The sequence below is a fragment of the Colobus angolensis genome, unplaced genomic scaffold, assembly GCF_000951035.1.
Source record: "Colobus angolensis palliatus isolate OR3802 unplaced genomic scaffold, Cang.pa_1.0 Scaffold5, whole genome shotgun sequence".
NCBI lineage: Eukaryota > Metazoa > Chordata > Mammalia > Primates > Cercopithecidae > Colobus > Colobus angolensis.
In genome coordinates, this window is record NW_012118487.1 from 921,601 (window position 1) to 938,510 (window position 16,910).

Sequence of the window (16,910 nt, forward strand, 5' to 3'; positions counted from 1 at the left end):
GACTTCTCCCACTTACGATGCCATCTACCTGGGGACAGTCACAGAGCCCACAGGGTGAGGCTCAGTCCCACAAGACGGCTCCCACTTACGATGCTATGTGCACCCTCCAGGTTGTTCCACCCGTGCTTCTAACAGACTGGCTGTAAACCAGCTTCTCATGACCCCTTCCTTGGGTTTCATTAATTTGCCAGAGCAGTTCACCAAGCTCAGGGAAACATGTTTACGGTTTACTCTAAAGGATACAAATGAACAGAGCCAGATGAAGCGATTCTTAGGGCAAGGTCTGGAAGGGTTCCAAGTTGCAAGTACGTGAGTGTCCGTGCTGTGGAGCTGGGGTGCACGCCCTCCTGGCTGGGGAGGTGTTCTCTTCACCTTCTGGAAAGCCCCTCTTACTTGGTCCTTTAGGGGTTTTATGGAGGCTTAATTAGGTATGTGAGGTTGATAAAATCATCGGCCAGTGGGGGTCAACTCAACCTTCAGGTCCTCTTCCTTCTTAGAGGATGGGGTGGGGCTCTGAGTTCCAGCCCACTAATCACAGGTGGGGTCCCCGGCAGCCAGCCCCCATCCTGTAGTTACAGTGATTTTCTAAAAATCACTTCATTCACTTAAGCCCAGGCTTGCTTGAAAGGGGCTTGTTAAAAATAACGTAAGATTCTCTTCTATATTCTGGAGCTGTTGAAGGAACCAAGGACAAAAGGCTGCATTTTTTTTTTTAATTTTAATTTTTATAAAGACAGCATCTCACAGCGCTGCCCAGGGTGGTCTTGAACTCCTGGGCTCAACCGATCCGCCCACCTTGGCCTCCCAAAGTGTTGGGATTACAGGTGTGAGCTACCGCACCCAGCCTGAATATTTTTTAAAACAAAAGGTACTTTTATTGATCCAGTCACTGAAGAAATTACAGGGCACATGATCTCGTTCCTTTTTGTGACTGCCTAGTATTCCATCACATATATGTACCACGTTTTCATCTAGTCTGTCACTGATGGGCATTTGGGTTGGTTCCATGTCTTTGCTATTGTGACTAGTGCTGCGGTAAACATACATGTGCATGTGTCTTTATAGTAGAATGATTAATATTCCTTTGGGTATATACCCAGTAATGGGATGGCTGGGTCAAATTGTATTTCTGGTTCTAGATCCTTGAGGAATCACCACACTGTCTTCCCCAATGGTTGAACTAATTTACACTCCCACCAACAGTGTAAAAGCATTCCTGCTTCTCCTTAGCCTTGCCTTTCCCCTGTAATTTCTTACATGCAGGCCTATGTATATATATTTATGTATATAATATATATAAGTAATATATTAATAACATATATAATATGTAATAATATAATTGATATCAATGACATATGTAATATATTTACATATCTATACATGTATAAAATAAAGTGATGATAGAATATATTCATCTATAATATATATTGTATAATGTTCTATTACATTAATTTACAATAATAAATATATATTTATTATTATATTATAATAAATTAATACAGTAGGCCAGGCTGGCCTCCACCTCCTGAGCTCAAGGATCTTACTAGATTGGCCTCACAAAGTGCTGGGATTACTGGCATGAGCCACTGTGCCTAGCTATTTATTTGCATTTTTATCTTCTCTGATACATATATTTTAGTAACCACCCTGCTACTTAATTCTAACTAGTGTGTTATAAAGAACGTTTGTGTGTTTTTGAATTTGTTTTTTCTAGTGGTTAGTTTGAATATACACTTTTCAACTGCTTGATAACCCTGTGATGTCTATTTTCATATTCTACATCTTCTGTTATCACTTTGTTTTATTAATGGTTAGTATTAAAGAAGAAAATGTCACTCTCAAATGAAATGTTTATTATTTGTTAAAGAACAGCTCTCTTAATGAACGACTTTGCCCTCAGAGGAAGTTAAGGACAGAGATAATATAAGAACTACTGAAGTTATTCTCTACTTTTCATTTTTTCTTGTTTCAGTCCTGTGCTTTAATTTTTAGTAATGTAGACACATGACAGTTATTTGAGACTTGCCAATCTATTCTTACATAGTCTTTTAATGTCTCCAGCAAGAATTGTCTTCGTAGTCTCTAAACTGATGAATTAGCAGTACTCCATTTTCCTCCTGTTGAAATTCTGTTTCAAAGGACTTTTGAGATTTTTTCCTGTTTGCTTAAAATAGTGCAGATTAGATACTTCATTTGTCTGCCCCGCGGTTACCACTAAGAAATCTTGGTTATGATTGTTCCATTTCTGAGGATACACCGGGTATTGTGGGAGGTTTGTTGAGTTCTGATTGCTTACCTCTCAATTTTAGAATCCTGGTACATACAGGTGTGCCCTCTTTTGTGATTTCAAAAAAGTACCAAATTAGAAATCTTCAGTTATCTAAGTATGTTACACCATTCTTCATAAAAAGAAAAAAACAAAAACCTGAATTTAGAAAACAGGCGAGTTATGGGATTAATATGCATTTACAAATTGATGTTTTGCTTTAACGAAGATTCTTCGCAAGGTTTAACATCAAATCTTGCAGTGCATTTAGATTATTAGATGGGGTGTTTGATTTCATATGAAGCGTTAGCATAAAAGGACATACCTGGAGTTTCTCCTAGGTTATCAGTGTCAGCGATTCACTTCATGAGTAGGTCAGCTTGACCTAACTCAAGTTTCTGAGGTCTTACAGGTATTGGGTTTGGCAGCAGATTGGATATTAGAAGTAGCTGAATACTGCTTGTAAATAGTTCGTCTTCAGTTTGCAATTTTTAAAGTTTAAAGATTTGAATTAAAATTTAAGAACTGCTTTGTGGTTGAAATAAAATTTAATAGAAAAAGAAGTTTTTAAAAATTTGATAAAAGTGGAGGCTGGAGTAAAGGAAAATGCTACTTGGGAATGGATGGGCAAGGGGGCAGCTTGTACATACAGTCCATGACCACAGGGACCAAAATGTCAATGGGACTTTTATTTGCTTCAGTTGGAATTCATTTCCTGTAAAACACACCTTCCTTTTTGTAGAGCTGAGTTGCATATAATTCTTAGGTTTTATTGTGAGAGCAATAGTTGCGGTTTTCTGTATTTGTAATCTGTTTGCAGGTGCCTAAACAAACCTTAGAAACAGGAAAGCTGGTTCTCCTACCAGCTGTGTGCATTCTAGGACTCCAGAGGCAACTGTCTCTTTGGAGAGAGTTCTGTTTATACAGTGACCAATGTAGTGCTTGACTGTAGCAGGAGGAATCTCATTCCATTCCTTCTTTAGCAAGGGAGTGCTTGAAGGAGTTTGGCATGAGGCTTAGTCATTTCAACTGACATTTTAATCATTGAATAGTGCCTTGTCTTCATGCTGGAACACACTTTGCAGTATAAGTGCTTTAGCCAGTTGTTATTCAGCCTATGAAAACCTGTAAGTCACTCTTTTAGAAGTTGCCTTTACATTTCTGAAATTCCTTGAGTTCTCCTAATGTCCTTCAGATTAACCCTTTATACATGTTGGTTTAAAAAATATTTTTATATAATGCATATACATTTCTTCTAGAAACATTAGAAAATATTAACAGGAAGAAGATAAAATTAACTCATCCGTATAAATCACAGTTTTTCTTGCATATCCTCTTCTTGTTTTGTTTTTCACGAAATGAATTGACATTTATTTTTAATCACTTTATTACCTTGCATTCTAAAATTCAAGCAGGAACTCATAACTGAAGAAAGGATTTATTTGGCCTTTGTGTAAAAGATACTTAAATAATAAATGGAAAATAATTCTTAAGGTACCTCGTTGTTAAAATACTATGTTTCCCTTCTCAAACAGGCACCCTTCTTTTCCTTCTCTCTCTGCTGGTCCAAGGAATAAATTACTCTTTTATTTAACTGTCTTCTCATGAGACCCCATTTTGCTCTTCTTTTTGCTTCTTTTGCAACTTGTAGCATACCTGGCACATGGTAGAAACTCATTCTGTGTTGAATGAATTAAAACAGGTGTAAATCAGTAATGCCAGGTTCCAGGTTAAGATCCAAGCCAGTACAAACAACATTAAGTCACTTGTTGATGAAGAGGATAGTGTAAGGTACAGTTTTTTAAAATTGGTTGTGTGTGTGTGTGTGTGTGTGTGTGTGTGTTTTAGACAGGGCCTCCCTCTGTCACCTGGGCTGGAGTGCAGTGGTGCGATCATGGTTCACTGCAGCCTCGGTGATCCTCCCACGTCAGCCTGGAACTACGGGTGTGTGCCACCATGCCTGACGGATTTTTTATGTATTTTTAATAGAGACAGGGTTTTGCCATGTTGCCCAGCCTGGTCTAGAACTCCTGGGCTCAAGTAATCCTCCCAACTCAGCCTCCCAGAGTTCACAGTGGTGGAATTACAGGCGTGAGCCACTACATCTGGCTGGTTTTTTTTTTTTTTTTAATTGCCCACAGTGGAGTGCGGTGGTGCAGTCTCAACTCACTGCAACCTCCGCTTCCTGGGTTCAAGCGATTCTCTTGCTTCAGCCTCCTGAGTAACTGGTACTACAGGGCACGCCACCATGCCTGAGGCTAGTTTTTTTTTTTTTGTTTTCAATGAGATTTCTTTCCTGAAGAGGGTTTTTCCTTAAAACATTTCTGTTGATCTGCCACAAAACTTTTACAGCTGATTTACAGTTTAGAGCTCTAGATCTGCTACCTACCACTCAGTTTTTTTATAGTTAATAACAGTATTCAAGACTCAGTTATGATATTCTCAGAGTTAGATTCAGTATTGTTAGTATAATGCCTTATACCTACTTACACATAGTATATTTCAGTTAATATTAATTTAGCCTATGTGGGGTTTTTTTCTTTCTTTCTTTCTTTTTTTTTCTTGGAGACAAGGTCTCACTCTGTTGCCCAGGCTTGAGTGCAGCAGCACCATCTCGGCTCACTGCAACCTTGACCTGCCAGGCTCAAGCAATCCCCCTGCCTCAGGCACCCAAGTAGCTGGGACTACAGGTGCCTGCCACCACACGTAGCTAATTTTTTTATTTTTTGTAAAGACGAGATTTCGCCATGTTGCCCAAGCTGTACTCGAATTCTTGGGCTCATGTGATCCACCCACCTCAGCCTTCCAAAGTGTTGGGATTACAGGCCTGAAGCACTGTACCTGGCTGCATTTTAACACATGAAGATGATATGATAAACATAGTAACTTCCTAAATAGAGAGCAATGTTGGATTCTTTTTTTATATCCTTTTTTCTTTTCTATCCTAAATGGTCCTGGTCACGTGGAGTTCTTGAACTTTGTACGTGGATCTGTTTGGCCTTCCTTTAGTTGAGTTATAATTTAAGTTCCATCGCTCCTCCCCGCGGGCAAGTGCTGGTCCACCTTGGTGGATGTGTTGCCTGTTTGTCCACTAACAGTGATTGATTGAGGAGAGTCAGAGCTGACTGTTGAATCGCAGCTCTGCGTCTCATAGTATCCTGTGGTTTGATGTGTGGGCTCTGGAGCCAGTCAGGTTTGGGGTTCTGGCTTCTCTGCTACTAAAGTTGGGTAACTTAGGATGACTCCCTTAACTTTTCAGGCTAAGTTATTAGATGCAAAGCTGTAAGATGATTAACTGGTAAGGTAATCCATTAGTTCATTGGTTACTTTATTACTGGGTAAATAACTTTAGACCAGTGACTTTTGAGCCTTAAGCGTCTGCTTCTGAGTATGGAAAATGAGGAGAGACCGCTGGGCTAAGCAATGAATTGTGAAGATTAAACAATAGGGCATCTTAAAGCTTTTGCGTCCAGTCCGTGTAAGGTGGGAAGAGTAGTCAACACTGAAATTGCGTATTTCTAAAATTTACAACAGACTTCTAGAAGCATTGCCACTGGCGGGTAAAATATATCTTCTGTGTCTTAGTGCCTCCAAAGGCTGTCTTGTGGATGTAATTTTATCCAATTAATAGGTGTCCAGATGATAAGTTTTGCTACCCAAGGGTGATCCTCTTTAAAAGGAGAGCTTATCCACAAAAGCCATCATTAACAATATTAATGATTCTGACAGGGAAGTCAGAACTTGGAATCATTCCTCAACAAAGTGGGATGACGTGGTTTAGCAGAGCTTACCCTGGGAATGACTCTTTGCACAGCTAAAGAAATCCCTGGCCTTGAAACATGATGCTTAAAATCTGATGATGCACTTAATTAATAATACGTGTTCGTAAGTTTGCAAGTCAGAAAGCTTCCTCAGCTAATTTAAAAGTGATTGCAGCAATTTTAATTAAAAGAATTGGTAGGTATATGTTTTAATTAAAATGATTTAAATAGGCAATCTAAATAATGGAAACAGTGACAGTTGCGTTTTTGCTTTTCCTTTTATCATTAACTTATGATCTAACTGTGGGCAATGTGATTATAGAATTTCTTAGACCTAAAGCTTTGTGTAAGTAGTTACATATATAATACTTTAGTGTAAGTTATCGAAGCTGCCAGAATATCCATTGTCATACATCTACTCAACTTTAATGAAGCAGAAATACTTAAAAGTGAAAGTACATCTATGCTATATACAGAAAAATAAAACAAGAATGTTCTATACATAAAACCTTCTCATATTGGGCTGCAGGTATTGTTTTGTTTGACTTTTATTGTATACATTTTAAATACAGATTTTTAAATCAATGGTTACAGAAATTTACAGATTAAAAAGTTGCTGTTCACTGGATTGATTTTATCTGCTGATCACCTTGTTTATTTCGGAACTTTTTCCTCTGCATGTATAATTGTGTGTGTGTGTTTAAAAAAATTTTTCTGAATAGCAGTAATAAACATCACATTTTATATATTATGCATTTACATTTTTCACTCAATTTCTGTATCACTGACATTCTTCCGTGTAATTAATATACATGTCTTCTTTTTTAAAGCTGTGTATGTACCATCATATAATAAGTCCATTCCTTTTCCCGCCTTATATAATGAAACTCACTTTAGCCCAGATTTTCAAATGTTGGGAAAACAGCGTCTGGCAGCTACATTTCTGGATTGCATTCAAGTCGCAACTTCTCTGGTGAAATTTGCAGGTTGCGTTCAGTTGCCCCGTAATCTTTGCTCCGATTGAGGGGCAGCCAGGGACTCCAAAACATTTAGCACGGTTGTCTGGAACCTGACTTTCAGGGTTGAATCCCAGTTCCCCGCTAATGAACTGTGTGACTTCGGGCAAGTTGCTTGTTCTGTTTCCTCTCTATGAAGTAGGATATGATAATGTTACCTACTTCTTAGGGTTGCTGTAAGGAGTAAATGAGCTGATGTGTAAGAAGTTCTTCTCTGCTGTATCATGAGTCCATATATGCTGTTATGTTGCCATCCCCATCAGTCATCATCAGGCCTCTGAGTTTGCTCACAATACAAATGGCTTCTCACAAAATGGCACTCATGGCGCATCACTGGGTTTTTTTTTTTTTTTTTTTTGAGACGGAGTCTCGCTCTGTCGCCCGCGCTGGAGTGCAGTGGCCGGATCTCAGCTCACTGCAAGCTCCGCCTCCCGGGTTCCCGCCATTCTCCTGCCTCAGCCTCCCGAGTAGCTGGGACTACAGGCGCCCGCCGCCTCGCCCGGCTAGTTTTTTGTATTTTTTAGTAGAGACGGGGTTTCACCGTGTTAGCCAGGATGGTCTCGATCTCCTGACCTCGTGATCCGCCCGTCTCGGCCTCCCAAAGTGCTGGGATTACAGGCTTGAGCCACCGCGCCCGGCCCATAACTGGTTTTGAAATATTGGGTCATGGTGGTCACTGACATGACTTCAGTTAAACTGGAGAGAAGGAAATTATACGTGATTTACTGTATTTTTATCAGTAAGGGGGCAGAGGGGTACCTGTACGGTACACGAGTATACTGCCTAGCAGTTTGGCCCATGAGGGGTGCTTCTTAGTTGACTTATTTTCTTTTACTTATTTTGGCTTTTTTTATTATCAGAAACGTAAAATATTTATAGAAGTGGTCTCTAGCAATTAAAATTTTAATTATTAATATACATATACACACATAATAGAACATTCTATTTTTAGAAGTACTAGAACTTGTTTTTCTCCTTCTCTTGCAAAATAAACCATTAAACATTGGTCTTTACATATTCCTTATGTTTTATGATTAGCAACTCCAGTGAAGTAAATAGTAATATCTTACAAACCTTGGGTGAAAGGAAAGTAAAAGATGTTGATTTTCGTTCTGAGAGCATTTCCTGTGTCGTTCGCTGAGAAAGTAGACTGAACAGCCATTTTAGAGTCTGAAATGCCTTCAGCCCAGTAGACTCCTCTGTTTTCATTTCTTGTTCTATTTTAGTCCACAGTAGCAACATAACTTTGCCAACTGATGGAGAAGCAAGAACATTAAATGTATGTTACACACACACACACACACACACACACACAATCTACCGTATTGTTTCTAAAAGAATTCAAATGTTTTGATTTATGAGATAATACTGCATGTCAAACTGGTATCGTTATTTTTATTTATTTTTTTGAGATGGAATTTCACTCTTGTTGCCCAGGCTGGAGTGCAGTGACACTATCTCGGCTCACCGCAACCTCCGCCTTCCGGGTTCAAGTGATTCTTCTGCCTCAGCCTCCCGAGTAACTGGGATTACAGGCGCCCGCTACCTCGCCCAGCTCATTTTTTGTATTTTTAGTAGAGATGCGGTTTCAACATGTTGGCCAGGCTGGTCTTTAACTCCTGACCTCAGGTGATCCGCTGGCCTCAGACCCCCAAAGTGCTGGGATTACAGGCATGAGCCACCATGCCCGGCCCAGTTATTTTAAAGAAAGGCTAAATTGCAGAAATTTTGCTTTTTATATTAAACTCATTTTACAGCTTTTCTTCATATGTAATAGGCAAAACAAGTAATAATTTTTTCTTAATTTACAGTAAATTATATTTTGAATTAGATTGTTATTTAAATCTTTAGCCTTTAACATGTAAAGTTTCTTATACACACATTAGGCTCTCTCAAGGTATCATCAAGATGTAGAAATATTAACATTATCAGTCTAAATCTAGTATTTAATGAAAACGAGATTAAAAACAGGTAAGTTCAAAAAAGTTTTTAATTGAAGGAAGGAAACAATCTACATATTATGAGCCCTCATAGACAACCTTTTTAAAAAAATAAAACATTTGCAGAAAAGTGGAGCAGAAGGTGGAGTGCTCATGTTACTCCCTGCTCCCTGTCCCCCTTCTCCTGTTGTTGACATCTTACGTTAGCATGTAAGATGTTACAATTAAAGAATCAGTGTTGGTACATTGTTACTAACTAAAGTCCGTAATACATGCAGATTCTCTGAGTTCTTACCTAAGGTGCGTTCTGTGGTCCAGGCTCCCACATGACATTTAGTTACCTCTCTCTGGGCTCCTCTTGTCTGTGACTGTTTCTTATCCTTTCCTTGTGTGTAATGGATATCCTTTTTTAAACACCTGCTTCTTAAGCACTCACTATTGACCCGGCCTTGAACCAAACACGTGACAATTCTTTGTCCTTAAAAGGTTTGCATTCTAATAGGAAGCTTACAGTCTACTTTTAAAATTTGATTTTAAGGAAGAATTGTTGTCTTTTAGTGATTAACATTTAATGTGACAATTCGGACATGTTTAGTCTTTGCATAATTAGCAGGAAAAATTGAATAACCATTTATAGATTAATTGCAGCAACAGAGAGACTGGCTGTCCGGTGTGTTGACGGTATGTCTCTTTTTTTTCAGTGAGTATTGTTTTCATATTTGGGAAAATGCTTATTTTCAAAAGAGTTACTCTGTTTACGCTGAGGATATTGAATTGGAGAAAAGAGTTTCTAGTAGTCTGTTGTTGCCTGGAGGGAAAAATATCATTAAAATTATATCTCACATTTAAGGTTTTCTTGTGATTGAACAAAGCAGCTTTTAATACAGTTGCTGCCTTAAGCAATTGTATGAAAAGTTTAAAAAAGTAAGTATGTGACATGATATATTGCACATTTATGGTGCTGGGTTGTTGCTGATGATAAGTATTTTTGAGCTGAAATAGCTGAAGAACCAGAAATAACAAGGCTTTGTTGAAAGCCTTGGCATTAAGGCTTGACTGGGAACCAAGGCCTGTTAAACAAAGAAAATAGGAAAATTCTCAGAGGAAAGGTATTCTGTGGCCATGGGAATTTGAATCAGTTAAATTATTTTTGGCAAACATCATAGCTGTCAGTTTATTTTTGCCTTAAAAATTACTGTGTTGCAAGAGTCCTGTTCCACCTGTGTCAGCTGGAGGAATGCTGGCCTTTCCTGATCAAGGACTCTTCCTTAGCAGCAGCAGTAGCCGGCAGTGGCAGGGAGTGTAGGAGTTAGTTCAAACTTTGATTTACTTTTGAACCATTTATTGGAGCAACCCTATAACCTCTGAATAATCAGGCTGTGGAAAGACAGCAGTATCTGTTTAATTAAATAAGTGGACATTAATGAATCCTTCCATAAAGAAATTTTGCTGTGGGCTGTATTTTCAACTAGATTGGTCAAGCTCTTTTAGAAATCACATTTTCCCCCTTCAGTCTAGTTCTCCACTGTATGCATATTTACAGTGAGTTTCCACAGTGACATCTGGTGGTGGATTTGAAATCCTGGGGAGTATGTACGTTTGGAAGGATTAATATTCTTACTTAATAACTCCAAATTTCCGGCTTCTTTCAGATGTTTCAGGTTATTAACAACTTCCTTGTGTTCTCAAGGTTGGAAAGCTAGGCTTTTATCCCTTCTGTAATGCTTCATTCCAGTAAAGGCGTGACTTCTGATGGCACTGCTGGGTGGCACACGTAAGAAGCCTGTCTCAACCTGTCTTCTGTGCTCCAGATTCACGTCATAGCATCACGCAGCAGCATCACGACCGCTCTCACTGCGTGTGCATGGCAACCTCCTGACAGGAGTGGCGGAGTTTCCGTGTCACCCCTCTCATGGCTCTGTTGCTCCTGGCGTCTGGCTGACGGAATCCTGCGGAAGGCCTGGGCTGCCCCCCTCCCTCCTCACAGCCTGGGCCCGCGCACCTGCTGGCTGCATGCTGTGTTTGCTTTCAGAGAGCGAGAAGGAAGGGAGTGCAGAGAGGAGGAGATGCGGAAGACAGGAGGGAGATCACGGAGGAGACTGTGGGGGTGGATATACATAGGTGCCCAAACAGATGAGATAGTGAATATGTGTAAATAGAAAGATACCTGTAAAAACTATAGTTTTTGTTGGTTCCTTTTGTCTCCAGCATGAGTTTATAACCCACTATATAAAAAAAGTACTTACTGAAAGTTGATTGGTAGACATTCATGGATTAAGAGAAATAGATTGGGATAGAGGTTTGAGAATGACCACGGTTTGATTCGTATCCAGTGACGGCCGGATGTCTTTAGTTTTATTTTTGTTTTTCTCTGTGTTAAAGGCACTAATTAGAAGTCTTCCTGATGGAAATGTGAACATTTGTTTCCTTTATGGAACTGAGGTAACTGCTAAAGTTACAGAAGAAATCAGTCTGTCATCTGTAAATGCCAGTTGAGGCTTTAGGAAGGACTGGGGAAAGGAAGGTAAAGTGTAGGAACAAGAACCCCTAGTGACTTCCCAATTAAAGGCAGCTTTGGGTCAGACTCGGAGATGGCTGGTGTGTCGCTCCCTGCAGAAACTCCCTTGGAAGAATGGTTTGGATCGGGATGAACCCTTGGTTAGGGAGATCCTTCACTCTGGATTCTGCACTCCACCTGTTTAGCTTCTTGGAGTTGCACAAATCATTTCTACGTTCTTTAAGAACAAGGGGGTTGCACTGGAGGGTTTTGAAGGCGTTCCCAGTCCGATGCTTGATTTTGAGATGGCGAAGGCTAGCTCTGCCCCTGGTCTTTCTTCGCACATTATCTAGACTCTCACTCAGCCATCCTGGACCTTCGTCCTGCCCCTGATTCAAGATGGGAAGCTTCAGGGCTTTGACCGAGAGATCTCAGGCTAGCGCGATAGGCCCACGGGAAGTTTCTGCCCGGGGCTCCTGAAGCGTGCATCTTGCAACTGGGTTGACAGGTTAAAAAGCGGAAAACAAAGTAACTTGGCCTGCTTAAGGTGTCCCTCCACCCACTTTGTGCATATACAAAGGTTTTCTGCAGTGACCAGAATAGCGCTTAGGTACTGAACCCCGAAACTCTGAGCCGAGTCCTCAGACCGTCTCCTCTCTGTTGTCCTGCATGAATGAGGAAGACCCTTCTTTCCACACTGGGAAACTCCTTGTGACCCTTCCTCATGGTTGCAGCCCCACCAGGTCCCCAGCACCTTTGGTGTCTGACAGTGTTGCTGTTGATTGACGGTGGTGACAGCCCACCGCCCGGTGGAGAAGACCCTGAGGCCTGGAGTCCGACTGTCCGGCTCAGCTCCAGATCCCACCAGTTAGCTGTTGACCCTGGCCATGTTTCCTCATCACTCCAGGGCTTAAGCAAGTTTCTTAATGGATCTAAGCTTCTCTTTCCTCATGTTTAAAGCGGGGATGAAAATCATGCAACCTCCGTGTTGTTTCAGTGATTTAATGCACGTAAAGCATCTAGTAACGTGATTGGCGTCCATGAGGAATCTGAGGATTTTGGTTAGAAGATGAGATTCTTCGATGTGCCCTCCTTTCCCTTTGGCAGTTGAAATTTATAGTTCTCCTTAAGTTGTATTCAATAATTTTTTATCTTACAAAGAGGAAATAATTAAAATGCATCGAAGCAGAAGCTTATCTCAGCAGTCACGATAGGCATTCTAAAAGTACACAGTCATGAATTCACGCAATAGGAACATCCAGCATGTCACTCATTCATATTGACTATTTTACCTGCGAATTACGCATCCTAGTTTTCTCCCATATTTGAATAGAGCCACTTTGTCGCGTCAGTCTTAACCTTTAGTAATATCCACAGATTACCGGGGACTCTGACCGTCCCCCACCCCCTGGTGGTACAGCGGCTGGGTCGGCAGGGACCGCTCCCAGCAGAAGCCATCTCAGAATTGCACACTGCAGTCTGGACGCTTACGGCCCAAACTAGAAAGAGGGCACGATGGAAAATCGTAGCTGTTTCTGTCTGTGATTGCACACCTCAGATGTGCTGGTGATATATTTCCATTTCGTATTTCTTTTTTCCCTTGAGATGAGAGAAAGCTATTGTGTAGGAGTGAACATTTAATACATTCCTGCTGCATACTGACATGTGAAACAGATGGATGAAGTAGGACGTTTGACTCACCTTTCCCGAATTACCACATTAAGTTTTGCTTACTCTTTTGTCAAAACGGCCATAGGACTGACAAGGACGTTGCTGGTGCTGAAGACAGAGATTTGTGGTATCCACACTCCAGCTCTGCCATTCACCGTGGCCCTGGGAAGGTTCCTCGTCTCTCTCAATCTGAGTTTTTCATTAGTGAAATATGGAGTTGATAGCATCACATATCTAGGCAGGCTGGATGTAAAGATTATAGAAGATAATGCCTATGAGACACTTACACAGGGCCTGACATTTAGTAAACACTGAGCAAATTGTTTCTGTAATTATCGTTTTTAAATGCCTGTATGTCACATTTGGAGGGGCACATTTTAAAACAGTGGATAGAAGCATGAATTGGTGGAGGATTAGAACTCAAAAAAGGTAGATAAAAGCACCATGTACCTGTCTTCTTGAGATTTTCTAATAATACTTCACCTGTCAAGTGAATTTTATTGCATTTTAATGAAGTGGCAGCACACAGGGAAGCTGGGTGCGTTTTGTTAATGTGTGACCCTCCCGGAGAGAACATTCTGTTATCCCCTGACGTCTTTGTATCTGTGGATAGATGTGGTGAATCAGAGAAACGGAAAGGTTATTATTTGCGCCTACAGACAGATACAGTTCTGCTAATTTAGCAGACCAGTTGAGTGTGGGTAGGTTATGCTTGGGTTAGAGAACAAGGAAAATATGTTTGAGCTCATTTTCAGTTGTCTGCTGTGCAGAGGAACCAGTTAGGTCCTTTTTGTTTGGTTCTGAAGTTTCTTCCATGTTTCTTGAAGCAGTGTTATACAGCCTTTCTGAAGGTTCCGTATGAATTAATGAAGCAATAACAAATCATTGTAATGCTTTTGAATGGCAATAAAGATTCATTTTATGATAATTTCACATTTTATTTAGCTAAGTTTTCTATTTTTAGGTTGTAAGTCCTTTTGGGGGTATTAGATATAAGTATCCTTCATTCAAAAAATGAGTTTTTCTGATGCTAACCTGGAGTAAGTTAATGTTTAATTTTGTGTGATCAAAATTATGAATTAAAACAGTGTATTTTTGTCAACCAAATGTGTCATTGCTGAGCACGGGTGAAATTGGTCATTGGTTATTTTTCTCACAGTATTTTGCATTTAACGGGAAACTTCAGGGATTGTAGAGCTTCAGCATTTGCAGAGTCCAGCCTGTACCATGGTGTAGAACGCTGGGAGTATCGTTAGTTCCGAGTGATCCATCCGTGAGAAAACGTGCGGTGAGATGTTTTTGGTAGACAAAGGGCGAGACTGCATCACTGAATAGAAAGGTGGGACTTGCCAAAGAGAAATGGTGATTTCTGCTTCTTATCCCCAGAGGAGGCAAATCCTGGCTTGAAGTTGAGTTTTAACTGGTTTCAGTGGCTGGACCAAAACATTACAGATACTCTAATCCTCTTTGTAATTGTATAATTTCATCTCTTGCTAGTTGACTTACTAAGAAATGTATCCTAGTTTGGGTCCCAGTTGAGGACTTTTCTCTATCAACCCTGTGTAAGATACTTTGGGATTTCACTTGTGTATTTAATACATTATTGAGCTTTATGTAAGGTGCTGGGGGTACTGGTATTTAAGATGACGTGGCCTCTGCCCTTTTGGAGTTTATAGTGTAGTTGAAGAGTTTATATTTTTATAGCATGCTGGTTGTCTTCCCATTTGTTCGAGGCGATTGAAAGAAACAGGACCTCAGCACTCAGGAGATCTGAGCAGCCCGTTATTGTGGACTTTGAAGGCTGCACTTTGTTGCCTTTGCCACTGTGAGAAGGGGTGTGTGTGCAGACCGAGCTGTCCGGAGGATGCTGCTGCTCCTGCCTTTTTCCTTAGACAGTGGCCACCACACAGATACAGCGTGGGGAGCCGGGTTGCTGGACTGTGGGGTCTGAGATCTGGGCCATGGCTCTGGCGTCCTGAGTAGCCTCCAGGAAAGTCAGCACATCTCTCAACCAACTATACACTTCACGTATCAAAAAATGAAGTGTTGGGCCGTTGGATGATCTCTTAGTGCTCACCTATTTTGAGACTTCAATGAGATAATATTTTTAAAGTGCTCCATTTAGTGCCTGACACCTGATTCTAATAACAAACACTTTCATAGCCTGTATTATGTGCCAAGTGTTCTAATCATTATACGCATGTTAGTTGAACATACTGTTGTTTTCTCCATTTTAGAAGAAAGGAAGCTGAGTCACAGAAAGGCTAGTGACCTTGCTCAAGATTATGCACCTAGTAAGAGGCATATAAAGCCCTCAGTAAGCCGGAGTTGTTGACACTTTCTCAAGCTGGCAGTTTTGGTTGTTGACGTGCTGCTTTACGTTTTTCTTTTTTCTCTCTAGGTGTCATAGAGACGTCAGATCGACTGGACCGTGAATCGACCTCCCATTATTGGCTAACAGTCTTTGCAACCGATCAGGGTGTCGTGCCTCTTTCATCGTTTATAGAGATCTACATAGAGGTTGAGGATGTCAATGACAATGCCCCACAGACATCAGAGCCTGTTTATTACCCAGAAATCATGGAAAATTCTCCTAAAGATGTGTCTGTGGTCCAAATCGAGGCATTCGATCCAGATTTGAGCTCTAATGACAAGCTCATGTACAGAATTACAAGTGGAAATCCACAAGGGTTCTTTGCAATACATCCTAAAACAGGTATGTGTTAATACTGCTATGTGCAATGTTCATGCTTATGCTCTTCTGTTAGGGGGAAAAGTAAGAATTAGCATTTATCTGTTACATACTTTTGTTTTTTGATAAATTGTTTTCCTTTTGAATTATTCAAAATAAGCCTTTATTTTGGATAAAAATTTAGCCTAACCGGGCGCGGTGGCTTACGCCTGTAATCCCAGCACTTTGGGAGGCTGAGGCGGGCGGACCACGAGGTCAGGAGATCGAGACCATCCTGGCTAACATGGTGAAACCCCGTCTCTACTAAAAGTACAAAAAATTAGCCGGCCGTGGTGGCAGGCGCATGTAGTCCCAGCTACTCGGGAGGCTGAGGCAGGAGAATGGCGGGAACCCGGGAGGCGGAGCTTGCAGTGAGCCGAGATGGTGCCACTGCACTCCAGTGACAGAGCGAGACTCTGTCTCAAAAAAAAAAAAAAAATTAGCTTTTTTAACTTTGAGTTTGTTTTTATAAAGCTATTTTACGATTATGCTCATTAGTAGGGTTTCACTTTCAGGTTAAAAAGCAAACATTGTTATTTCAGTAATAGCTCCTAAATTAGTGATATATCTTAAATTTACAGCAAATTCTACTGCTGCTAAGAATTTGAATTGTCCTAAGGCCACTTTTTATAAAGAATATTAAGAGTTTATTTCACAGTTCGCTAGTTTTGTAATGTTTTAAGGTTCTCCAGTGCAGCAGTGCTGTATGTGCAGGTGGTAAGGGATTGGGATTAAACAGTTTTCAGACTGGAAGCGGTTGCTTTCCTGAAGTGACACCCCAGGCCTTTTGCTTCTAACATTTTTTCCATCGATGTCTGTGACTGACTCCCCTGCTTCCCAGAAGACAGCTCCTTGACCTCAAGATCCTCCTCCAAAATTTTTATAAACTTCTAATCTTTGTTCCTTACCGCACAAGTGATAACTGCGTTCACCCTCCTTGTGAAATAAAGGAAAAGTGAGCTAAAAACTAAGTGCTGAAAAATCAGAAGGCGTGGTCAAACATAAGAAAGTCAGAAGTATATAAGCAT

The 16,910-nt window shown here is 40.5% G+C and overlaps 1 protein-coding gene across 1 annotated transcript in view; it reads left to right on the forward strand.

Moving 5' to 3' along the window:
• The window catches only part of FAT1 (FAT atypical cadherin 1), a 140,043-nt gene that overhangs the window by 47,950 nt on the left and 75,183 nt on the right, over positions 1-16,910 (forward strand). Inside the window, exon 3 of the mRNA XM_011959511.1 lies at positions 15,553-15,867. Within this exon, the coding sequence (XP_011814901.1) occupies positions 15,553-15,867 (315 nt within the window). The remainder of the gene's footprint in view (positions 1-15,552; positions 15,868-16,910) is intronic.